Source organism: Rana temporaria, chromosome 9 (assembly GCF_905171775.1).
Source record: "Rana temporaria chromosome 9, aRanTem1.1, whole genome shotgun sequence".
Taxonomy (NCBI): domain Eukaryota; kingdom Metazoa; phylum Chordata; class Amphibia; order Anura; family Ranidae; genus Rana; species Rana temporaria.
This window is the reverse complement of record NC_053497.1, coordinates 65,909,888-65,936,734: the sequence shown is the minus strand read 5'-3', so window position 1 is coordinate 65,936,734 and position 26,847 is coordinate 65,909,888. Positions and strand designations below refer to the sequence as shown.

The following is a 26,847-nucleotide window of genomic DNA, read 5'->3' as shown; positions in this document are numbered from 1 at the left end:
TCAATGATCAGATGATTGAACCCTACTTTCCCACTAGAAAATCCCACCATTGGTATAAAAAAAGTGTCCATTTATTTTTTCAGTTTGGCCATGTATAACACTTATGTTTTTTACCAAAAATCTACCAAGACCCCCGTATCCTATCTGCACTACTAAGAACAAGTTATCTCTGACCTTTTGTACCCTGAAAGCCCACCAGAAAATATTTGCTCTGATTCCGTGAGCAGACTCCATGAACGCCACTTTCCTGAGATAATCCCCCCGTGAAACAGGCCACAGACATCAGAAGAAATGCATGTGCTCCAGAGCAGAAGTTGGAAGAGACACCACGTATTATTGTCCCCAATGACCTTCCCAACCAGGCCTCTGTATAGGTACCTGTTTCTGCTGTTACCATACTTCTCTACATTATTTGGGAAGTATGGTAAATGTAATTCTCACTTCCTGTAATTTTCCTCCAGAGGATTAGGGCAAGGACACCCTTATTCAATTAGAAGCCTTGAGACTTCAATAGGAGTACAGCCCTGCAGGGAACGGCCCCAGCAAGGCACCACATCTGCACGTGCAGGAACGCTCTCCCCTATGGCAACAATCTTTAACAGTTCCTAACTCAACATAACAGTTCCCTCAGCTTCACTACAACTACCTCTTGTAGTTCTTCAACACTGAGCTCTCGGTCTCTCACTAGACCCTCTGATTCACTGACTTTGAATCCCTTGAGCTCCTCCAATCTTTGTGGTGGTATCTCCCTCAAGCTTTACCCCTGCTGACCGGCTCGGTCCCTGGCTTGACACACAAGGCTGCTCTGTAAGTGTCACCTCCGCTGATTGGGTACCTGACTTGATCACTGTCTGAATTTTCCAGATACTTCACTATGCCCATTCGGTGAGAATGCCGCTCTGGTACTTGCTTCAGTTACTCACTGTGGTCCCTGGTGACAGCTTCCCCTCTACCTCAAACCACTGACAGGTTCTCCGGCCTGCAGAACCATCACTTCTAGTTGGACTGGAAGCCACAATCCCAACCCTGTGCTGCCCTCTTACTTCTGGATAGGCCCTTACACAGCCTAACAGCCAGATGCCCACACGTCCATCCAGACAGCCGTCCAGGTGGCACAGAACATAGATCACCTGACTCCACTTGAGTATATAGGTTCTCCCAGCAGTCCAAGGGATTCAAGAAAACCCCTGCCCATTGGCTGAGATAACCCACATACCCATAACCTAACCTTGAGTTGCCCTTCTCATATCTAGTACCACCAAGTACCTGGCCATCTAGTGGTAGAAGAGAAAAGTGCAACAAGACCAGACTTATGCATCGTACACACGATCCGAATATCGTACGAGCGATCGTACGACTTTTTTCGCTTAATAGTCGCAAGTAAAATTTAATAGGTTATGAAAGTCACGAAAATTCTCGTACGACAGGAAAAAAAAATCCGAAGTGATGTCATGTGTTGTAATGTATTTGTATTGTATTTTCGGACGAGAACTATACTGACTAAATGAAAATCGTACGATCTGACATCGTACGAGAAAAATTTTCGTGCTTGTCCGATCAAATAATATCGGATGAACTGTCGTGATCGGCTCTCGAAAGTAGTGTACACACGATCCGAAAATCGTACGATTCTTCCTCAGACGATCGTTTTCGTCCGATATTTGGATCGTGTGTACGGGCCATTAGGAAGAAATCAATCAATCAACCAGGATAATTATTCCTGGCAGGTAAATTTGTGAGGAGCAACCCTGCCTAAACTCCAGGGTGCTACATAAGGATGAAACAAAGGTAAAAATAGGTAGTTTATGGGCATTCATTCAGGCATCTCAAATATAATTTTGTAAGCAAATACATTCCAGAGTGATGAAGTGTCAGCCTTGGTAGATGATCTTCCTAGATCAGTACATTGATATTTAAGGGATACTTTTCACAGATTACCTTTCTGAAAGTACCGGAGCATAACTTCAGGCATCACTTGCTCCAGGTTATTGACTTGAGAAAGAGGTACATAATGTAAGCCTACATTTTTTATTCATGACAGATCTCTTTTCTTCGGTACCTTGGACTTTCAGAAAGAGATAAGAGTTTAAAATTCCTTCAGCTATGATTGCCCGAGGGAAGCTACATTCCCCTGCTGAATATAATTACTTACTAGAAAGTCACTCGGTCTGAGTCATCAAAATTATAGAACTATAAACAAAACTTTTTTTTTTTTTGATAGCGTTATTACCCCTGTCAAATTTGTTTTCGCCATCTGTGTCTCTTTAGGGAGATTTCCCTTCACTTCCTGTCCCATAGCCAAACAGGAAGTGAGAGGAAATCCCTGCAAATTAAGGGAATACCTTGGTATACCAGGTCACCAAACTAGTTTCCCCATTGGAAAATTTCCCCTCTATTACTTTTCTGGGGGACAACCCAAAATGTAGGAATTTCTTTTACGTTCACTAATAATGGTAAACAGGACAAATAGAGAGGATGAAGCTCCTTAATAGGGGCACAGATAGCAATAAAAACTGACAGGTGTTCTAATCCCGCTCCACTCTAAAAGAAAGAAAAAAAAGTTTTGCCTTTAGTTATACTTTAAAGCAGTATTAAACCCAAAAACAAACAATTATTGTATTGCAGCCATTATTGTGATGGCTGCATTCGTACTTCTTTCCTTTTTTAAATTTTCTTTTATTTTGACTTATGCCGCGTACACACGGTCGTAATTTCCGATGGAAAAAGTCAGATGGGAGGTTTTCATATTCCGACCGTGTGTATGCCCCATCCAGTGGCGGTGCATCCATAGAGGGCGCAGAAGCGCCGCCCCCTCTCGATACTGCACCGCCACTGAAATGCAATACATAGATTCATGCATTGCATGAATCTATGTATTTCCACCGCTGCCCACTACTCAGATGGCCGGCCCCCTGGTGAGCACCGGCCATCTGAATAATGGCAGCTGGTTGGCTTTGGAAGTGTCTATCAGAGGCTTTCCGATTATAGCCTGAGGGCTATAATCGGCTTCCAAATAGTTGACCAGGGTACGCACGGGGTGTGCATTCCCTGGTTAACATTGACAGGCGTCTCAGCCAATCAGGTTCATCGGTGATGGTTACTACTTCGAGGGATTGTGAAGGAGGCTCAGAGGATGGCTGACCGAGAAAGGTAAGTGCCATCCGTGGGGGGGGGGGCAATCTGGCTGCAATTGATGGGCACAGTGGCGACAATGGCATGGCACAGTGGCTGCGTTTGGCATGGCCCAGCGGCGACAATTGATGGGCACAGTGGCAACAATGGCATTACACAGTGGCTGCATTTGGCATGGCACAGTGGTGACGTTTGGCATGGCACAGTGGCGACAATGGCATGGCACAATGGCTGCATTTGGCATGGCACAGTGGCGACAATTGATGGCACAGTGGCTGCATTTGGCATGGCACAGTGGCGACAATTGATGGCACAGTGACTGCGTTTGGCATGGCACAGTGGCGACAATTGATGGGCACAATGGCGACAATGGCATGGCACAGTGGCGACAATTGATGGCATGGCACAGTAGCGACAATTGATGGGCAGAGTGGCTGCATTTGATGGCATGGCACAGTGGCTGCGATTGATGGCATGGCACAGTGGCGACAATTTTATGGCACAGTGGCGACAATTTTATGGCACGGTGGCTGCATTTGATGGACACAGTGGCTGCGTTTGATGGGCACAGTGGCGGCAATTGATGGGCACAGTGGCAGCAATTGATGGGCACAGTGAGGCTGCAATTGATGTTTTTTTTATTTTGTTTATTTGCGCCCCCCCCCCAAAAATTTGGAGCACCAGCCACCACTGGGCCTGGTGATTACCTGCAAATCACAAGTACAGTCACAAGTGGGGGTAAAATGCTACCAAAACGAAGAAGTCACACTTTGTTACAGCTAAAAATCCAATAGGGCCAGAAGGGGAACATAGATAGAGTTATAGTGGTGGGCTATCAAAACACACTCCTACTTAGGCCCCTTTCACATAGTTCAGGGGAGGTGCGGTGGCGGTATAGCGGTGCGATTTTTAGAGCCGCTATACAGTCGTATTTACCACGAGATAGCAGAGGCGTATTGTCGGCACTTTCACACTGAAGCGGTGCGCTAGCAGGACCGCTCCAAAAGTCCTGGTAGCCTCATCTTTGGAGCGGTATAGGAGTGGGGTGTTTACCGCTCCTCCACCACTCCTTTCCATTGAAATCAATGCAGATCCCCTGCCTGTGGTATTATTATGAGCAGATTCCTGCCTTTAGGAATTAATATGAGAACACCAGCAAATCTATTGACGTAGCTTTAGGTGCACACTGTGCAGAGGACACAGTACACCACGTGAAAATACTTGCAGAATGATCCCCTGCCTGTGGGATTAATATGAGAAGATCCCTGCCTGTAGGAATTAATATGAGAACACCAGCAAATCTATTGACGTACCTTTAGGTGCACACTGTGCAGAGGACACAGACAGTACACTAGACATGTGCAATTCGTTTTGTTTCTAATTCGTTTTTTTACGAAAATTCGGAAATTCGTTAATTACGAATTTTCGTATTTACAATTTTTTTATTTACGAATTTTCGGACTTCCGAAAATTTTAAATTTACGAATTTTCATATTTCCGAAAATTCGAATTTACGAATTTTCATATTTCCGAAAATGTGTATTAACGAATTTCCGAATTTTCGTATTTCCGATTTTCGGAAATTCGGATTTTCGGAAATTCGGAAATACGAAAAATTTTCGAATTTTCGAATTTTTCAATTTTCGAATTTTTCGAATTTTTCAAATTTCGATTTTTTCAAATTTCAAATTTTTCAATTTCCGAATTTTCGTATTTCCGAATTTTCGTATTTACGAATTTTTCAATTTTCGAAATTTCGATTTTCGAATTTTTGACATTTCGAATTTTTCCATTTTCGAAATTTCGAATTTTCGAATTTTTCAATTCATTTTTTGAAAAAAAAAATTTTTAATTTTATCAAATTCCGAATTTTCGTATTTCCGAATTTTTCAATTTTCGAAATTTCGAATTTCGAATTTTTGACATTTCGAATTTTTCCATTTTCGAAATTTCCAATTTTTCAATTTTTTTGAAATTTCCAATTTCAATTTTCGGAATTTCGAATTATTCAAATTTTTCAATTTTCGGAATTTCGAATTATTCAAATGTTTCAATTTTCCGAATTTTCGTATTTACAAATTTTTCAATTTTCGAAATTTCGAATTTTTCAAATTTTTCAATTTTCGAATTTTTCAATTTTTGAATTTTCGAAATTTCCATTTTCGAATTTCGAATTTTTGACATTTCGAATTTTTCAATTTCCGAATTTTCGTATTTCCCAATATTTTCGTATTTCGAAATATCGAAAATTGAAAAATTCGAAAATCGAAATTTCGAAAATTGAAAAATTCGAAAATCGAAAATTCGAAAACTGAAAAAATTCGAAATACGAAATTTCGAAATTTCGAAAATTCAAAAATTGAAAAATTCGAAAATTGTAAATTTCGAAAATTCGAAAATTGAAAAATTGTAAAATTGTAAATTTCGAAAATTAAAAAATGCGAAAATTGTAAATTTCGAAAATTCTAAAATTTAAAAATTCAAAAATTGTAAAATGCGAAATTTCGAAAATTCGAAATGTCAAAATTGAAAAATTCGAAAATCGAAATTTCGAAAATTGAAAAATTCAATTTCGCCATCACTGCCCTAGGGATGAGCTTCGATTGTTCATCAAATTACGAATGTTATGGGCCGTTCGTGCCGAATTCAAGGGTGGCTTTGGCCAATTATGGCTCAGAAGGTTTAGTACACGCCCCACACTATATAAGGCCGCCTGGAAGTCGGCCTTGTGTAGTGTGTTGCGGTGGTTTACAGAGAGAGACAGAGAGAGAGAGTGTGTCGTTTTTTGGAGTTAGATAGAGCAGGCAGGCTAGTCAGTTAGAGTTACAGTGTGTAGAGGATATATATGCATCCCAGGTGTTGTATATATATTTATACACTGTATTGAGTTTAGCTAGATCCGCTCTTCCTAATTTACTGACAGGCAGGCAGGTGATTGTGCTAGCTGCAGTATTTTCACTTGGTGTACTGTACACTGTAACTCTAACTGACTAGCCTGCCTGCCTGCTCTATCTAACTCCAAAAAACGACACTCTCTCTCTGTCTCTCTTTGTAAACCACCGCAACACACTACACAAGGCCGACTTCCAGGCGGCCTTATATAGTGTGGGGCGTGTACTAAACCTTCTAAGCCATAATTGGCCAAAGCCACGCTTGAATTCGGCACGAACGGCCCATAACGTTCGTAATTCGACGAACAATCGAAGCTCATCCCTAGTCTAGGGCAGTGATGGCGAACCTTTGCACCCCAGATGTTTTGGAACTAAATTTCCCATGATACTAATGCATTCTGCAGTGTAGTTAAGCATCATGGGAAATGTAGTTCCAAAATATCTGGGGTGCAAAGGTTCGCCATCACTACCCTAGGCTTATGACATCATGCACAGCTCTCTTTCTCATTCTAGTGAGAGTTTGCCAGGAAGGGATGAGCCATAAGAGGGCCAATGAGAGCTGCAGGGCTGCAGCGCAGTCTGTGTAAATCCAGGAAGTGAACAGGCAGCAGCTTCAGCTGCCCATAGTTCAAATGGATGCAGCCAGACTCAGTGGAGGGTGGGCGGGTGTTAAGTGGTTAAGAAGCATCACCTGGCGTGACTTAAACATCACTGCAACGTGTCCAAAAAGCTCCTCTTCAAAATTGTCTCTTTATATTTGTTTATAGCACAAAAAATAAAAACCGCAGAGGTGATCAAATACCACCTAAAGAAAGCTCTATTTGTGGGAAAAAAAGGACGCCAATTTTGTTTGGGAGCCACGTCGCACGACCGCACAATTGTCAGTTAAAGTGATGCAGTGCCGAATCGCAAAAAGTGCTCTGGTAAGGAAGGGGGTAAATTCTTCCGGGGCTGAAGTGGTTAAAGGAACCTATTTTGAAAATAAAATACAACCCCTTTAAGTGATGCAGTTACATATTTCAGAGTATTTTTCTGCCCAGAAGGATGTTTATGAGAAAGGCTCATTGTGCGGTGACAGACACCTGTAATGACACTGCAAGGAAACAAAGAAAACAATTGTTTCCCGTGTGTCCCATTCACACTGCAACTCCCCCTGGGGCTGCACTGCTGTGATAAAATGCAGATACGCTGCTCCATTTTATCACAGAATCGCATGGCACTATACAGCAGCGCAGCACATTGCAGTGACATGCATGAAGTGCCAGAACCACCAAAACAAATAAACGGGAGGTGTGTGATGCGCTGAATCGAGCCGCAGTGCCCCCTAGTGCAGTCAGGAGGAGCAGACAGCTGCCACACAGAGATAGAGCTCTGGCAGGTGCCCGCTCTAGTGTGAATTGGCCTTTATACTACTTGGCACCTCATGAAGGGACAGTAACCTGATTTACAGCAAATATATTGATAAAAGCAATATCAGAAAAATCGTCACAGCAGATTATTTTAATCTGTTTTCATGACACATGTTTTATTACAAGGTGAAAGCACCAACTTACAGGCGTGTACCTGAAGAACAACAGTGACATTGTTCACATATCTGAAGCTGTGCCAGTGGAACAGACACCAATCAGACATAACATTATGACCAATGAGAGGTAAAGTGAATAACACTAGTTATTTTGTTTCAATGACACCTAAAAATGGGTGGCATATATTAGGAAGCAAGTGAACATGTTGTCCCTGAGCTGGGAAAACGTGGGAAACATGCATGGAACAGATACCCGCACCACCCCCGCACTGCATCAGATGCAAAGAACTGAAATTTGGTAGTAAGAGCCTGAAGATAAGCCCATGTGTATGGAGAATTGATGCAGATTCCACCGATTCTCAACAGCTGATGTCGACTGACAGTTCATTCCAATGGCAGAGTGGGCAGTGAACATTCATCTTATCCTGCCAGTGGATGTTTGGGTTAGGCCTGCCATAGACGGTTCAAATCTCGGCCGGGTCAGCATTAATCGATCACTTTGGGTACAACCAGCCTGTCATATTAACTTGCGATTATAGCTAGCGGCTGCTACAGCCGCTAGCAATAATCATTTTCTTCTCCTGGTGGACATGGCTTCCCCCCCGCCTGCCCCCCTCGCCAGGAGCAGGAGGAACGTCCCTGTCAGCGCTGTTTGTGTTGATACTGGAATTTCTTTCCTGCAAAATAAATTCACAACGTCTATGGTCTGCCTTAGACTGACTGTGGCTTTGATTGTGCTTAAAGTGATTCTAAATGTTCTAATTAGAATAAAAAAAAAAAAACATATTGGGGTAGATTCACAGACAAGATACAACGGCGTATCTCCTGATACGCCGTCGTATGTCTGAGTCCGGCCGGTCGTATCTATGCGCCTGATTCATAGAATCAGTTACGCATAGATTTCTATTAGATCCGACCGGCGTAAGTCTCTTACGCCGTCGGATCTTAACTGCATTTTTCCGCTGACCGCTAGGGGCGCAACTTTCTTTTAAAAAGTTGCGGAGGCGTAATGTAAATAGGATACGTTACGCCCGCACAAAGAAACGCCGATCTACGTGAATCTACCCCATTATACTTATCTGTTTTGTGCAATGGTTTTGCACCGAGCAGCCCTGATCCTCTTCTTTTTGAGTCCCCCTCTGGTGGTTCTGGCTCCTCCCCCTTGCCAAGAGCCCCCAATAGCAAGACTCGACAGGCTCGCTTCCCAGCTGTGCCCCTGTGAATGGACATGGCCACAGCCGCCGACTGTATCACTCGGCCCCGCCTCCCGGCGTGGCGCGTCATTGGATGTGATTGACAGCAGCGCCAGCCAATGGCTGCGCTGCTTTTAATCCATCCAATGTAGCCAATCAACGGCCAGGCTCAACGGCGAAGAGGATGTCGGGGGCAAGTGCGGGGCTTTCGAAGGGTCAGGTAAGTATAAGGGGGGGGGCTGGGGGGGCCAGTATTGACAGATGTTTTTTCACCTTAATGCATAGAATGCATTAAGGTGAAAAAACTTTTACCTTTACAACCCCTTTAAAGAGGAGTTCCAGACTTTTTTTATGTTTATTAAAAGTCAGCAGCTACAAAAAGTGTAGCTGATGGTTTTTAATAAACATACACTTACCTGTTCCACTGTCCAGCGACGCGACGCCCGGAGCTTCGCTCCTCCCACCCCCTCTCTGCCGGCGCCTCCATTCAAACTGTGGGCACCCGACCGTGACAGCTTTCGGCTTCATGATTGCCTGATGATTGCAGTGATGCTGTGTACAGTGCCTTGAAAAAGTATTCATACCCCTTGACGTTTTCTGCATTTTGTCATGTTACAGCCAAGAACTTAAATCTATTTTATTGGGATTTTATGTGATAGACCAACACAAAGTGGCTCATAATTGTGAAGTGGAAGGAAAATGATAAATGCTTTTCAATTTTTTTTTACAAAGAAATATGTGAAAAGTGCATTTGTATTCAGTCCCCCTGAGTCAATGTTTTGTAGAATCACCTTTCACTGCAATTACAGCTGCAAGTCTTTTTTGGGATGTCTCTACCAGCTTTGCACATCTAGAGAGGGACATTTTTGCCCATTTTTGCCCATTTTTCTTTGCAGAATAACTCAAGCTCTGTCAGATTGGATGGAGAGCGTCTGTGAACAGCAACTGTCAAGTCTTGGGAAATAGAAAACTGCGCTCTGAGATAATAGAAAGCAGCTGACACTCACTAGACAAATGGTGTCAACAAATAAACAAAAATAGTGCAGCGCTTAAATACAGTGCAATGAACAAATATTAATTAAATCAATGTGACTTGTAAAACTGTTACTATGCGCACAAATGTTTTGCTATCTGTGTGCATAGTAACAGTTTTCCATGTCACATTCATTGCATTAATACTTGTTCATTGCACTGTATTATTTCTTACACCATAAGCGCTGCACTATTATTTTTATTTAATTATCAAGTCTTGCCACAGATTTTCAATTGGATTTAGGTCTGGACTTTACTATGATTAAAGCGGTGGTTCACCCTAAAAACGACTTTCCCCTATTACACTGCCCCCCCACATTACAATACGATTATGCCTATAATTTTTTTCTTGCTGCTGTACATACCTGGGTACAGCTATTCACCCGTGTCCTCCGGGAGCTCCTTTTTTTGTCAAAACGTCAATCACCGCCATTTTAGGAACGCCCACTCCCGCGGGACTCGCAACCCGGAGGACACGGGTGAATAGCTGTACCCAGGTATGTACAGCAGCAAAAAAAAATTATAGGCATAATCGTATTGTAATGTGGGGGGGCAGTGTAATAGGGGAAAGTCGTTTTTAGGGTGAACCACCGCTTTAAGCAAATTTGATTCATGACATGTCAATCTCTGCTGTGTCTGTATTGATGTTATCCACATGGATTTGAATTTACAATAAAGCTACTTTTTATTCCTCTACACCTTGTAGTACGGTCAACCCTTTATGTTTCTTTGGCTAGGTCTGGACTTTGACTTGGCCATTCTTAGGCCGCGTACACACGGTTGGTCCATCCGATGAGAACGGTCCGAAGGACCTCTTTCATCGGTTAACCGATGAAGCAGGACTGATGGTCTGATGTGCCTACACACCATCAGTTAAAAAAACGATCGAGTCCAACGCGGTGACGTAAAACACAACGACGTGCAGAGAAAAATGAAATTCAATGCTTCCAAGCATGCGTCGACTTGATTCTGAGCATGCGCGGGTTTTGAACCGATGCTTTTGCGTACTAACCATCGGTTTTGACATATCAGTTAGGGGTCCATCGGTTGAATTTTTTGGAGCCCCTTAGCAAGCTGCTTGCTGTAAAGGGTACTCAACAGGAGGGAGGGGCCAGGAATACCAAAGAGGGGCCCGAGAAGATGAGGATCTGGGCTGCTCTGTGCAAATCCACCGCAGGTAAGTATAACATGTTTCTTTCTTCCTAACTAAAAAAACAAGACTTTAGTATAATTTTCATGGCAAAGAGGGACTCTGCAATTAACTGCCATTCATCTGATCACTTTTCACAACAATCTGGTTTATATGCAAATTGCCATCATAAAAAACGGAGGCAGCAGACTTTGTGAAAATTAATATTTGTGTCATTCTCCAAAACTTTTGGCCACAGCTGTACTGCAATGCAAACTAAAGCATCGCAATGCTGCAGTTTGTATAGAACCTAATAAAATGTTACTTGTGACATTTTTAAGTGGAAGAAAAACCTAACTATACATATTGTTAAAAACGCCCCCTCCTCATATTTATGCTGCCTAACATGTATTAAAAAAAAATATCTGTGTACTTACCTACTATTATTGCTCTCTGGTTTGGGCTTGTGAATCTGCAGCTTCCTATCCCTTGTGACAGGTAGTGTCAGCTGCAGGGGAGAGGAGGGAGCACCAACAATGGCTGGGCCATGGGAGCCTATGGGTGATGTAAAGGCTCCTGGAATACCCAGCCATTGTTAAAGTGTTACTAAAGGTTTGTTTAAAAAAAACAAATAACAAACATGTCATACTTACCTCCGCTGTGCAGCTAATTTTGCACAGAGTGGCCCAAACCTCGTGTTTGGGGTCCCTCGGCAGCTGTCTCGGCTCCTCCCCACATCAGCTAACCCCCCTGGGAAGCGCTTTCCCAAGGGGGTTACCTTGTGGGTGCGCTCCCGAGTCCAGCATTTACGTACATAGACACGAATGCCGGACTCGGCTCCGCCCCCCCACGTCATTGGCTTTGATTGACAGCATCGCGAGTCAATGGCTGCGCTGCTATCAATCTATCCAATGGAGACCCGAGAAGACCGGGCTGAAATCAAGCTCGTTCTCGATGCAGGACTTTAGAGGGCTCAGGTAAGTAAACAGGGGCTCGGTTTAAGGTGAAAAAATCTGAACCTTTAAAACCTCTTTAAAGGGTCACTAAAGGAAAAAAAGAAATTTGCCTAAAATTTATGTCTGCAAGGTAGACAGACAGAATAGTGTAATGATTCTGTTAAAAAACGAGTAAATACCTATTATATTCCTTCATCTATATCACCTCCGGCATTTTAGTTTCTGTTCTCTCATTCACTTCCTGGTTTGCGTCGCTCGTTCATGTAAGAAGTACATTTCCCAGTTTGCATTGCGGCACGCCCAGTAATTCACACCTCCTTGAAGTCTCTAACACGTAGAGAGCGTCCTGCCACACAGATGTAGTTCCCAGGAGGGGGTGAGCACGTCACTGACCACCGCAGTAAAGCCTCCCATCACGGTGGTCAGTAAAATCAGACAAGCAGGAAGTGAACAGAACAGAGAAGAAAACGAGCAACTTCTGAGCAAAAACTAACAATGAGGAAGTGAAAAGAGGAATGTCTGCAGGTAAAGGATGCTTATTATGAAAAAAAAAAAGAATTCCTTTACAACCCCTTTAAGCTCTCCCTTACACAGAGCTGCAGGATCACATGATTGGACTGAAGCCGATCAGCACACAGATCTTTTTTATACAGGTTAGACAGGATAGGTAGGCGGAGGGGGAAGGAATATTTTAAGAATTATAGTTTGAGTTTTCTTCCACTTATATATAGTTCTAACAAAACAAAAAAAGAATTAAACAGTATAATACTGCGCTGGGATAGGCGCATTGCTACAGTTTACTCCCAACGCAACTCAGTGGCCATTAGATCATCAGCATTGCTTACTGGTGTAGATGAGAGCTTTAAAGCAGAGCTACACCCAAAAGGGGCAGTTCGGATTTAGGGCCTCCTCCACTGCACTTTAGGAAATTGCACTTTTTTTTTGGGGGGGGGGGGGGGGGGGGTCGGTATCTGGTTTTGACAGTTCTATTCTAGGTGAACCCAGAAGGTGTCCCAGAAGACTGGTTGACCATTCACTATGCGCAGAGTGGCTTGCGTATGTGTAGTGGTCACTCGACTGTGAAGCCGCAAGCTGCCAAAGCTGGGTGCCCACGGTTAAGATGCCAGCCCCGGGGAGCAAAGACGGGTGGAGAACATGGCTCAGGTGAGAACAGCGCTGGATCCTGGGACAGGTGAGTGTCTGTTTATTAAGGGCTCATGCACACTGGACGTTAAAATAACGTTATAAAAACGCCAGTGAGTTTTTCAACTTTTTTCTATGTTTTTGAAATGGCGTTTTTTTTACGTTTATTGTAGTTTTTTCACGTTTTTTTGCAGTAGCGCTTTTTTAGCGTTTATTTTAAGAAAAATTATTATTTTATTTTTTTCAATGGATCAAACACATTGAATGCCGGTGAGCAAAGTTTTTGAGCGTTTATCAGCGTTAGGGCGTTTTTACAGCTGAAAAACGTCTCTCAGAACCCTCCAGTTTTTTGTTTTTTTTTTACTGTCCAAAACACCACTGGTCAAAACTGCTGATACAGCCTATGTGTGCATGGACACATAGGATAACATGAAGGGGAGTTTAGTGACTGTAGAAAAAAACGTCTACTGCCAAAAACAGCTGCTGTAAAAACATCCAAAAATGTCCAGTGTGAGGTCAGTAGTTACAATTTTTGTAATTTCTGACTTTTATTAAACACACATATGACTGGGGCTCCTCTTTAACTACTTGCCAACCGTCTCCTGCAGTTATACTGCGGCGGACTCAATGTTCAGGTGATCGCGGTACAGAGAGGCAGAATGGGGATCTACCTATGTAAACAAGGCAGATCTCCATTCTAACAGGAGACAACACTGAGATCTGCTGTTCCTAGTGATCAGGATCAGCAATCACTGTGTTGTCCCAGTAAGCCCAACCCCCACACAGTTAGAACACACCCAGGGAACACAGTTAACCCCTTGATCGCCCCCTAGTGTTAACCCCTTCCCTGCCAGTGTCATTTATACATTGATTAGTGCATTTTTTTTGCCCTGATCACTGTAATAATGTCACTGGTCCCCAAAATGTGTCACGTAGGGCCAGATTTGTCCACCGCAATGTCGTAGTCCCCCTAAAAAAATCGCCTCCATTACCAGTAAGAACATAAAAGAAGTCCATAAATATACCCCCTATTTTGTAGACGCTATACACTTTTGCGCAAACCAATCAAAATACGCTTATTGTGATTATTTTTTTTTTTTTACCAAAAATATGTAGCAGAATACATATTGGCCTAAACTAATGAATACTTTTTTTTTTTTTGGATATATATTTTCAAAATTGTCTGTCGTTTTTTTGTTTATAGCGCAAAAAATAAAAACCGCAGAGGTGATCAAATACCACCAACAGAAAGCTCTATTTGTGGGAAAAAAAGGACATCAATATTGTTTGGGTACAGAGTCGCATGACTGTGCAATTGTCAGTTAAAGCGGTCTGGTCATTAAGGGGGCAAATCCTTCCGGGGCTGAAGTGGTTAAGCTGTGAATGAGAACCTCTTCCGGAGGTTAATGGATAAAAGCACCTCAATGGCTGAATCATAAGAAAGGCAGTGCAATGCAAAACGGGTCAAATGCAGCCTCTGATTCGCCATGTCCACTGCTCAATTAAAGTCAAAGGAATTTTGCTCCCTGCATTTGATGTGTGTTCTGTATCCAAAGCCTTCCAGGATGCTTAATGCCCCTTTTACTCTTGTGCGACCCTAACCACTTAAGCACCCCTTCACGCCGATATACGTCGGCAGAAGGGCACGGCTGGGCACAAGCATGTACCTGTACCTCCTCTTTAAGAGCCCAGCCGTGGGGTCGCAGGCGCCGCGCCGCCGCCGTTCTCGCTACCCGGTCCGAAGCTCCATGACCGCGCCCGCGGGACCCGCGGACCCGATCGCCGCCGGTGTCCCGTGATCGGTCACAGGAGCTGAAGAACGGGGAGAGGTGTGTGTAAACACACCTGCGCAGAAGAAGTCGTCGCTCGGAGAAATTGCAAATATCTCCGAGGCCATGTACTGTAGGTCTCGGAGATATTACAAGCACCTACAGGTAACCTTTAGGCTGCATTCACACCTGAGCGTTTTGTCGCCTGAAGCACGACGCCCCAAAACGCTAGAGGGGAAAAAATACATTATTCTATATGGAGATGGTTCACATCTCCACTACAAAACGCCTGACGCCGAACGCCTGAAGCCCAAACAAGTTCTGGACCCTTTTTTGTCGCTCGAATTTGAGCGTTTGGGCATTTTACATTGGTGACCCTAGACCTGTAAAAAATTGCGTTAAAAAACGCCGCGTTTTGTCACGCCAAATCGCGGTAAAAAATGCCGCAAAACGCTACGCTCAGGTGTGAATGCAGCCTTAATCTAGGCTTACCTGTAGGTGTAAGTTGTCCCCAAGGGTTTACAACTACTTGAACTCGGATTTAAAGCACCTGTGCAAGATAAAGGAAAACCTGCAAACGTGACCTGTTGGGGGTACATGAGGACAGGGTTGAGAAACACTGCTATAGAGTGTATATCAGCAGATTATTGTTAGAAAAATAAAAATAAACAGGAGGAAAACCGCGCCTGGTATTGCAAACACACAAGGCACTGTCCCCCAACGCTGGCAGAGGAAAAGACACATTTTTGTATTTCTCTTTTTATGACACTAGTAGTTTATTCATTAATACAGTAAAACCTTGGATTGCGAGCATAATTCGTAATCCAAAGCACTTGTATATCAAAGGGAAGTAGTACCTTCATTAACCACTTAAGCCCCGGACCATTTTGTTGCTAAATGACAGGGCCACTTTTTGCGATTCGGCACTGCGTCGCTTTAACTGACAATTGCGCGGTTGTGCGACGTGGCCCCCAAACAAAATTGAAGTCTTTTTTTTCCCACAAATAGAGCTTCCTTTTGGTGGTATTTGATCACCTCTGCAGTTTTTATTTTTTTGCGCTATAAACAAAAATAGAGCGAAATTTGGAAAAAATGTCAATATTTTTTTACTTTTTGCTATAGTAAATATCCCCCAAAAATATATAAAAACATTTTTTTTCCTCAGTTTAGGCCGATACGCATTCTTCTACATATTTTTGGTAAAAAAAAAACGCAATAAACGTTTATTAATTGGTTTGCGCAAAAGTTATAGCGTCTACAAAATAGGGGATAGTTTTATAGCATTTTTATTAATATATTTTTTTACTAGTAATGGCGGCGAACATCGATTTTTATCGTGACTGCGACATTATGGCAGACACTTTTGACACATTTTTGGGACCGTTGTCATTTTTACAGCGACCAGTGCTATAAAAATGCACTGATTACTGTGAAAATTACACTGGCAGTGAAGGGGTTAACCATTAGGTAGTGCTGTAGGGGTTAAGTGTTCCCTAAGGAGTGATTTTTTACTGTAGGGGGGCGTGGCTTGCTGTGACACATCACTGATCGTGTTCCCGATGACAGGCAACACGATCAGTGACAGTGTCACTAGGCAGAACGGGGAGATGTTGTGTTTACACTTACATCTCCCCGTTCTATCTCTCCGTGAGACGATCGCGGGTATGCCCGTGGCGATCGAGTCCGCGGGACCCGCGGGCGGGCTCATGGAGATTGTGGCGGGCACGCCAGTCAGAATTCTGAGATTTAAAGTCAGAATTCTGAGATTAAAAAGACAGAATTCTGAGATTAAATGTCAGAATTCTGAGATTAAATGTCAGAATTCTGAGATTAAATGTCAGAATTCTGAGTTTCAAAGTCAGAATGACTTTGAAACTCAGAATTATGACATTTAGCCCTGGTTCACACTGGGTACGATTTGGAACGATTTGAGATGCGATTTGACATGTCAAATCGCAGCTCAAATCGGCGGCATTTGCCGGCAATTGTCGGCAATGGCACTGTCCTAATCAGTGCGACGCCGCATCTGCGATTTCAAAAAGTAGTTCCTGTACTACTTTTTGCGATTTCGGGCCGCGATTTACATTAAATTGCGGCCGAAATCGCGGCAAAATTGCGGTAAAATCACGCATTTTACCGCAATTTTGAATTCGCAGCAGTGTGAACCTAGGCTAAATCTCAGAATTCTGACTTTGAAACACAGAATTTAGTATATTTTTTTTTATGATGGCCCCAGGGCTCTTCCATAAGGACATGGGAGGGCAACGCATGGCAAAAAACAACAAACAAAAATTCCAAGATCACATAACAGCCAGCCTGCAACAACCCGGATTGTTCTAACAGTTCACATTATTATTATTATTATTCTTCACGATTTATATATATAAAGAGGGGTTTCGTTTGCACACATTTGCGTGCGTTAGCTGCAGCGGCCACGTCACAGTTTAACATAAGCAAATCGAATATTTATGTTGTATAAATTGTTGAAATATTTTGTATATAATAATGGAACTGGTTCCTCGGGTGACCTTTACTTTTCCTTTTTCCTTCCCGTTTTGCTTTTTGTATCCTATCGTTTTGGATTACGTAACAACGAAAAATAAATAATTTTCTCAGTGGGTGGTTTTAGATCCATTACGTGTGTTTTACATCCATTTTTATCCACATCAGTTAATGTGCGTTTTATTTCATGCATTTTTGCCCTATGTTTTTGCTTCCTTTTGCCCTTTGTATGTTGTGTTTATTCCCATTTTTCACGGCAGTGTGAAGAAATGCAGACATGCTGAAGATTTTCAAACTGTCCTGCAACACATGAGAGACCAGCGTTTTTTTTTTTTTTAATCAGACTTTTTTTATGACCAAAAAAAACATTTTTTTTTTTTTTGCGAGTTAAGCAGAGAAAAAAAAATTGCCACGCAGGGCAAAAAGTTGAGAGTACAAGAATACAAACACAATCGCAATCAAGGAGCAATCATATCCAATAAAGAGTACACAGACTATTCATTGCACTTTGAAACAGTGGGGTAGATTCAGGTACATTTGCCCATTTCTTACGGAGGCGCAGCGCTCCGTTTTGCCGATGCGCCTCCGTAAATTTCCTGCGCTATGCTTGATTCACGGAGCAGAAGCTCCGTAAATTGCGTGGGCGCTCCTGAAAAAGGCCCGGCGTAAGAGCATTTAAATTAGGCGCGTTCCCGCGCCGAACGTAGTGCGCATGCTCCGTCGGAAAACTTTCCCGACGTGCATTGCGGTAAATGACGTCGCAAGGACGTCATTTGCTTCAAAGTGAACGTGAATGGCGTCCAGCGCCATTCACGATTCACTTACGCAAACAACGTAATTTTTCAAAAACGCGACGCAGGAACGACGGGTATACGTAGCATTGCCTTATGCTAGTCAAATCTTAGGCTGCAGTTGGCGTAACGAGGTTCCTGAATCAGGAGCATTCGAAACGCCGGCGCAAGTAAGCAATTGCGCTGCGTAACTATGGTTACGCAGACGCAATTGCTTTTTGAATCTGGGCCACTGTCACCATGTAAACAAAATTGGAGATCAATAGCCAGATTCACGTAGACGTGCCTAACGTTAGGCAGGCGTAGCGTATCTCATATACGATACACCGCTGTAAGTTAGAGAGGCAAGTGATGTATTAACAAAGCACTTGCGTCCTAAGTTACGGCGGCGTAGCGTAAATGTGCCGGTGTAAGCGCGCCTAATTCAAATTTGGAAGAGGTGGGCGTGTTTTATGTTAATAAGGCATGACCCCACGTAATTGACGTTTTGAACGTACGGCGCATGCGCCGTCCGTGGACATAACCCAGTGCGCATGCTCCAAATTACGCCGCAAAGACTCATTGGTTTCAACGTGAACGTAAATTACAGCCAGCCCCATTCACCGACGACTTACGCAAACGACGTAAAAAAATTAAAATTCGACGCGGTTCCGACGTCCATACTTAACATTGGCTGCACCATCTTTTTAGTGGATTATCTTTACGACTGAAAACGCCTTACGTAAACGGTGTATCCTTACTGCGACGGGCAAGCGTACGTTCGTGAATAGGAGTATCTCGCTGATTTACGCATTTTAGGCGTAAATCAGCGTACACGCCCCTAGCGGCCAGCATAAATAGTCAGCTAAGATACGACGGCGTAGGCGGTCGTATCTTAGCAACATTTAAGCGTATCTCAATTTGAGAATACGCTTAAATATACGACGGCGCAGATTCGGAGTTACGACGGCGTATCTACTGATACGCTGGCGTAACTCTACCTGAATCTGGCTACAAGCTTTTATACACAATGTGGCAACTAGAAGCCTATCCTGATTTATGGCACATATACTTAATCCATTGCGACCATACGGCATCAAACTTTGCATTGTAGGCTGATCATACACTATACAATCTGACTGAACAGTTTTAGATTTACCAAAACGATATAATATGTAGACAAACCTAAACAATTTTTGGATTTAAGCCTAGGTTCCCATTGGAGCGATTTGTCATGCAATTTGAGAGATCAAATCGCATGACAAGTCGCAGCCTATTGGAGGCAATGGAACTGTTCCAATCAGTGCGACAACGATTTTGCAGCGCCGCATCCGAGTTTGCAAAAGTAGTTCCTGCACTACTTTTGCAGATTTGAGGTGCGATTTCAGTAGACATCTGTGCATGAAGCCGCACAGATGTTTATCAAGTAGCAACTGACCTTGCTACTTTTAAATCGCGCTACTTCAAGTGAAATAGCGCGATTTAAAAGTAGCATCAATGTGAACCAGGGCTAAAGGCGATTGTACTGTGTATTAACCACCTTTAGCCCTTGTTCACACTGAACTGATTTGTCATGCGATTTGACAGGTCAAATCGCAGGACAAGTCCAATTGCTGGCAATGGCGCCGTTCCAATCGGTGCGGCTGCGACTTTGCGGCGCCACATCGATTTGCAAAAGCAGTTGCCGCACTGCTTTTGCCGATTTCGGGTGCAACTTCAATAGACATCTGTGCATGAAGCCGCACAGATGTCTTTCAAGTGGCACCTGAAGTCGCATGGACATGCTGCTTTGAAGTCGTGCGACTTCAGATGAAGTTGCGCAATTTCAAAGCCGTGTTCAGTGTGCTTAAGCCTCATACACACGATTGGATTTTCATCGGACAAAGCGTCGGACTTTTGTCTGAAGGACGTTGGCCATGAACTTGTATTGCATACAAACGGCAAAGAATTGTCGGCCAACAAACACAAAACTGTGTGTTTTTTTTAGCTCTTTAGCGCCACCCTTTGGGTAACTTCTGCTAATGTTGTGTTATGGTGAGCATTGCTTCTGAGCTTCGGAGTTTTGTCCAAAGGACTTGTGTACACATGATCGGAAAATCTGACAACACACATTTGTTGGCGGACAATTTTAAAGCACGCTATCCCACATTTGTTGGCGGAAAATCCGACGATTGTCCGATGGAGCATACAAACGGTCGGATTTTCCAGCAACATCCTGCCATCACACAATTCCTGTTGGATAATCCGATCGTGTGTACGAAGCTTAAAGCGGGGTTCCACCTGCGATTTTTTTTTTTAAAGTCAGCAGCTACAAACACTGTATATGCTGACTTTTAATAAGGACACCCCCCCCCCCCCCCCCCCCCCCCCCCCGAGGCCGATTCCTCAATTCAGGCAGCTCCCGGGTGCTGCCATCCTTACTGAAGGAAACAGGCAGTGGAGCCTTGCGGCTTCACTGCCCGTTTCCTACTGTGCATGCGCGAGTCTCGCGGCGCTTTCGCGAATGGGCAGCTGCTTTCTGGGATACACACAGTTCCCAGAAGGCAGCGCGCCCCATTCCCCAGAAGACACAGGAAGAGGCAGATTAGGAACATCCGCATAGCAACCGGCATTTCTGGTAAATAAAAATAAATAAATAGAATATTTTAAATTTTTTGCAGGTTTTTTGGTGTATTTTTTTTTTTTTTTAAGGTGGAACTCCACTTTAAGGGCCAGATTCACAAATGAGATACGACGGCGTTTCTCCTGATACGCCGTCGTATCTCTGTTTCTATCTATGCGACTGATTCATAGAATCAGTTACGCAAAGATATCCCTAAGATCCGACAGGTGTAATTGTTTTACACTGTCGGATCTTAGGATGCAGTACCGCGGCCGCCGCTGGGGGGAGTTCGCGTCGTAAACCAGCGTCGGGTATGCAAATTAGGAGTAACGGCGGATCCACGACGGTTTTTTCGCGTTCGCTACGTCGCCGCTAGTCTAGTTTCCCGTCGCAAAGTTACACTTTTTTTTGGTGCCTTAACTTTAGTCAGCAAGTGTATTGCTGTCTCAAGTATGGCCGTCGTTCCCGCGTCGAAATTTAAAAATCAACGTCGTTTGCGTAAGCCGTCCGGGAATACGGAAGTACGCTACGCGCGTCGCCGTTCAAAAAAATGACGTCACGGCGCGCAAAGCACGGCGGGAGTTAGGAAACGGAGCATGCGCAGTAGGTCCGGCGCGGGAGCGCGCCTAATTTAAATGGCACACGCCCATTTGAATTGGCCCGCCTTGCGCCGGAGGCCGCGGGCGTAGTTTTCATCGCAAGTGCTTGGTGAATCAGGCACTTGCGATGAAAAATTGCGGCGGTGTAACGTATCTAGGATACGTTACGCCGCTGCGATTCTACGTGAATCTGGCCCTATGTGTGTACTGGGCACATACTGGGCACAAAGGTCTTCTGTGAGTCCTGGAAAGACCTGCACAGATATCTACACATATCACGAAGAAGCCAAGGTGTGTTCTATAACACATGATAATCGCAGTCTAGTTCATATCTGTGTTTTGCTCTATTGACGTGCATTATAATGGCTTTTGATAAGGATGTAATGACAATCCACCTGAAGTCTGCTGCATTTCCCTGCACATTGGTGGAATAAATGCGTTAAAAAAAATGTGCGCAAGCACAACCGTTAAATAAAAAATGCATATAAAAAAAATGAATGTACATCATTCAAATTCCAACTAGCACACAGTGGGGCAGATTCAGGTAGCTTTTACGGCGGCAAATTTGAAATCTGCGCCAGCGTATCGTTACGCCGATTCTCAAAGGCAGATCGGCTAAAAAAATAGGCTTCCGCCGACGTAACTTGAATGCGGCGGCGTATAATTGTGTGCAATATTACGTCGACCGATAGGGGCGCTTCCGTTGTTTTCGGCGTAGAATATGCAAATTACCTAGTTACGTCGATTCACGAACGTACGTGCGCCCGGCGGTAGTTTTTTACGTCGTTTGCGTAAGGCTTTTTCGGCGTAACGTTGCTCCTGCTATTAGGTGGCGCAGCCAATGTTAAGTATGGACGTCGTTCCCGCATCGAAATTTCAATTTATTACGTTGTTTGCGTAAGTTGTTCGCGAATAGGGCTGGACGTAATTTACGTTCACGTCGAAAGCAATGACGATTTGCGTCGGAATTTCGAGCATGCGCACTGGGATTTTTTCACGAATGCGCCGTTCGTAAAAAACATATAATACGCGGGGTCAACCTAATTTAAATAAAACACGCCCCCCTCAATATCATTTGAATAACACGCGCTTACGCCGGCCTCGTTTACGATACACCGCCGTAAGTTAGGAGGCAAGTGCTTTGTGAATACAGCACTTGCCTCTCAAACTTACGGCGGCGCAGCGTAAATACGATACGCTGCGCCGCCGTAAGAAGGGGCGCAGCTACCTGAATCTGCCCCAGTATCTGTAAGCTTGTGTGCCCCTTTCACACGGATCTACCAATCAGGTGTCAGTTTTTCAGGTGGACCCGATCGAACCATCCATTGCTCTCTATGGAGCAGCGGATGTCAAAGGACATGTGTCTGTTGAAACGCGCCGTCATCCGATCCGCTAGAAGCAGACGAATGGGGATCTGTTTCTCATCTGTCTGGTGGATCGGATCAGGTGACAGTCGGATGGAAACGGACAGGCGGCCCGTTTCCATCATGTAGAGGACAGCAGGCTGTGTCTGTGTCTGCAAGGGCCCCCCATGCAGCTGGGGCCCCTGGGCAGTGCCAAGGTGTGCCCTCTCATTAAGATAGCCCTGCTTTAAAGCAGTATGAAACCCAAATACAACAATTTATTATATTTCAGCTTATGATTTCTTTGATGTGATGGCTGCATTAGCTTTTTTTTAGGCTTTCTTTGCTTTATTTTGAACTGGTGATCCTGCCAGTAAGTCTGTTTTTTAGCAGAAAGGCTCTCCTGCAGTTAGAGGGTTGAGGAAAACCAGATGCCGCTTACCAGCGCTTACAATGGTCTGTTTTTATTTATGTATGTAAAACGTTTATCCCAAAAGGAACAAAGCCAGCAGCTGTAACTGCTTACAAAGTATTAGCTGGGGTTTCAATTTCGTTTGTTAATGTATCTAACGCGCGCGGGGCACTCCGATACTGGAGGTGTGTTACTGGGCCAGACCACCAGGAGAAAACAGAAGGAAAAAGCCTAAAAAAGAAAACGAATGCAGCCACCACATGTAAGAATTGGTAAGCTGCAATATATTATATTCTGGGCTTAACCGGTTAACGACCGCCGCATGTAGATATACGTCCACAGAATGGCACGTACAGGCATATGGGCGTACATGTACGTCCCCGCCTTTCCGCAGGTCGGGGGTCCGATCGGGACCCCCCCCCCCCCCCGCTACATGTGGCGGTCGGAAACCCGCGGGGAGCGATCCGGGATGAGGGCGCAGCTATTCATTTCTAGCCGCCCCCTCGCGATCGCTCCCCAGAGCTGAAGAACGGGGAGAGCCGTATGTAAACACGGCTTCCCCGTGCTTCACTGTGGCGGCGTATCGATCGAGTGATCCCTTTTATAGGGGAGACACGATCGATGATGTCAGACCTACAGCCACACCCCCCTACAGTTGTAAACACACACTAGGTGAACCCCAACTCCTACAGCGCCCCCTGTGGTTAACTCCCAAACTGCAACTGTCATTTCCACAATAAAGAATGGCATTTAAATGCATTTTTTGCTGTGAAAATGACAATGGTCCCAAAAATGTGTCAAAATTGTCCGAAGTGTCCGCCATAATGTCGCAGTCACGAAAAAAATCGCTGATCGCCGCCATTATTGGTAAAAAAAATAAAATAATAAAAATGCAATAAAACTATCCCCTATTTTGTAAACGCTATAAATTTAGCGCAAACCAACCGATAAACGCTTATTGCGGTTTTTTTTAGACCAAAAATAGGTAGAATACGTATCGGCCTAAACTGAGGAAAATAAAACATTTTTTATATATGTTTTTGGGGGATATTTATTATAGCAAAAAGTAAAAAATATTGCATTTTTTTCAAAATTGTCGCTCTATTTTTGTTTATAGCGCAAAAAATAAAAACCGCAGAGGTGATCAAATACCACCAAAAGAAAGCTCTATTTGTGGGGAAAAAAGGACGCCAATTTTGTTTGGGAGCCACGTCGCACGACCGCGCAATTGTCAGTTAAAGCGAAGCAGTGCCGAATCGCAAAAACTGGCCTGGGCATTTAGCTGCCTAAAGGTCTGAGGCTTAAGTGGTTAATAGCGCTTTAAGGGCTCATTCAGGCGGGTGCTGAGCTGCATTTTGCTATGTGTAGGCAGCCCAGGGAAGTGGACACAGGCACAGCAGCTGCTTGCACGAGTCAGCGCACAGTGTCTGCATTCAAATGTGAGCCCCCAGTCCTATCCGCATGTCAGATTTCCACATCTGATTGCTTGCCTGACAAAAAGGTGTTCGGCGTGGCCTCAAAACGTTGCACTTTTTGTAATGCCTTCTTTGGATGTTGGACGCTATCTGCGATCCGTGGTGTGCTGGCGAATATTCTTTAACCGATTTCCACATGTGACTGTGTGTGTGCCGCCGCTGTGTCTCTATCCAATCCTATGGGCTGCCTACACATGGCACAGGGGACGGGTCTCGGCACCCATCTGGATGACCCCCAAGGCTGGAATCACATCTGTGGCAGTTTTAGTGCTTTTTGCATTTTGCAGATTAGCAATGCAGCCCATTTACCATGGTTTCCTATGGAACATGTTCTGTAGGGCAAATCTGCAAAATGCAAAAGGCACAACAAATGCCATAGGTGTGAATCCAGCCTAAGTCAGTACACTTCCCAAGGTAAGTCCATTTCACAAGCCCACATGCTCGCCATACACTGTGCAACCTGATTGTACGATATCCTTTAGCTTCACCAACAACTGTAGTGCAAGAGTCTGCCTGATTAAATGCAAATCGATTGGACTTTACATGACATCGTTTTTGGTATATGTAATACTGATTGTACAGTAAAGCGTGCGGTGACCCTCAGACACTGGGAGCAGAAATATGGGACAGCAATTTATAAACACCCCAAACTGTAGCTTTTCCTTCCAATCAGAAATCTGTCACATATCAAAATCCAGCAAGAAGTGTTGGGGACTCGTGACGCCCGGATAGGAAAAGAATTGTTTGTGTTTCCTGGAACACTCACCCTGCTTCTTAGCCCAGGATCCCGGCAGGAAATATATGGACATCCATAGGCTCAGGATGATTGTACAGCAGCGATCACTCCCCATATTCCTTCCACTGGGTGACCCCGATAATCCCGGATCGTACTGAGTGTGGTGTGTGTGTGTGGGCTTCCAGCACTCCGCTCCGGATCGGTGACACTCGCTGGAGGTACATCAGCTTTTCCCAGAACTCTGTCACTCCCTGTGTGCCCTGACAGCTCCCCGCCCCCTTCCCGCCCACTCCCCGCCACTCCCCGCCCACAAGCGTTCTACTCACCTCCTGTGTCTGCGGAGCTGTCTGACGTGTCACTGAGCTGTCACCGCTGACAACACACACTGATATCTGATATATCATTACCTCACATACACACTGATATCTGATATGTCATCACATCCACACTGATATCTGATATCATCACCTCACATATCTATCATCACATACACACTGATATCTGATCTCATCACCTCACATATCTATCATCACATCCACACTGATATCTGATATATCATCACCTCACATATCTATCATCACACCCACACTGATATCTGATATCATCACCTCCACACGGATATCATCACATAATACACACTGATATCTGATATCATCACATCAACACTGATATCATCACCTCACATCCACACTGATATCATCACATCACATACTGTACACACTGATATCTGATATCATCACCTCACATATCTATCATCACATCCACACTGATATCTGATATATCATCAAATCCACACTGATATCTGATATCATCACATCCACACTGATATCTGATATATCATCACCTCACACATCTATCATCACATCCACACTGATATCTGATCTCATCACCTCACACATCTATCATCACATCCACACTGATATCTGATCTCATCACCTCACATATCTATCATCACATCCACACTGATATCATCACATCACATCCACTGATATCATCACATCCACACTGATATCATCACATCAACTGATATCATCACATCCACACTGATATCATCACATCACATCCACTGATATCATCACATCCACACTGATATCATCACATCCACACTGATATCATCACATCACATCCACACTGATATCATCACATCCACACTGATATCATCACATCACATCCACTGATATCATCACATCCACACTGATATCATCACATCACATCCACTGATATCATCACATCCACACTGATATCATCACATCCACACTGATATCATCACATCACATCCACACTGATATCATCACATACACACTGATATCATCACATCCACACTGATATCATCACATCACATCCACACTGATATCATCACATACACACTGATATCATCACAACTGTAGGGGGGTGTGGCTGTAGGAGTGACGTCATCGATTGTGTCTCCCTATAAAAGGGATGACACGATCGATGCGCCGCCACAGTGAAAAACGGGGAAGCCGTGTTTACACACGGCTCTCGCAGTTCTTCAGCTCCGGGGACCGATCGCGCGATTCCAGCGGCGATCGGGTCTGTGGGTCCCGCGGTCCCAGTCACGGAGCTTCGGACCAGGTCGCGGGTGCCGACGTATATGTGCAGGAGGCGGTCCTTAAGTGG

General features: G+C 44.2%; 2 protein-coding genes across 2 annotated transcripts in view; one reads left to right on the top strand and one right to left on the bottom strand.

The window, feature by feature from the left end:
* IL13RA1 (interleukin 13 receptor subunit alpha 1) overlaps positions 1–25,462 on the bottom strand; it is an 88,988-nt gene extending 63,526 nt beyond the window's left edge. The window contains exon 1 of the mRNA XM_040323694.1: positions 25,240–25,462. Coding sequence (XP_040179628.1) covers positions 25,240–25,324 — 85 coding nt within the window. The 5' untranslated portion in view covers positions 25,325–25,462. The remainder of the gene's footprint in view (positions 1–25,239) is intronic.
* LOC120913614 (interleukin-13 receptor subunit alpha-1-like) overlaps positions 1–26,847 on the top strand; it is a 292,879-nt gene that overhangs the window by 198,987 nt on the left and 67,045 nt on the right. The gene's annotated exons all lie outside the window — the stretch shown is intronic.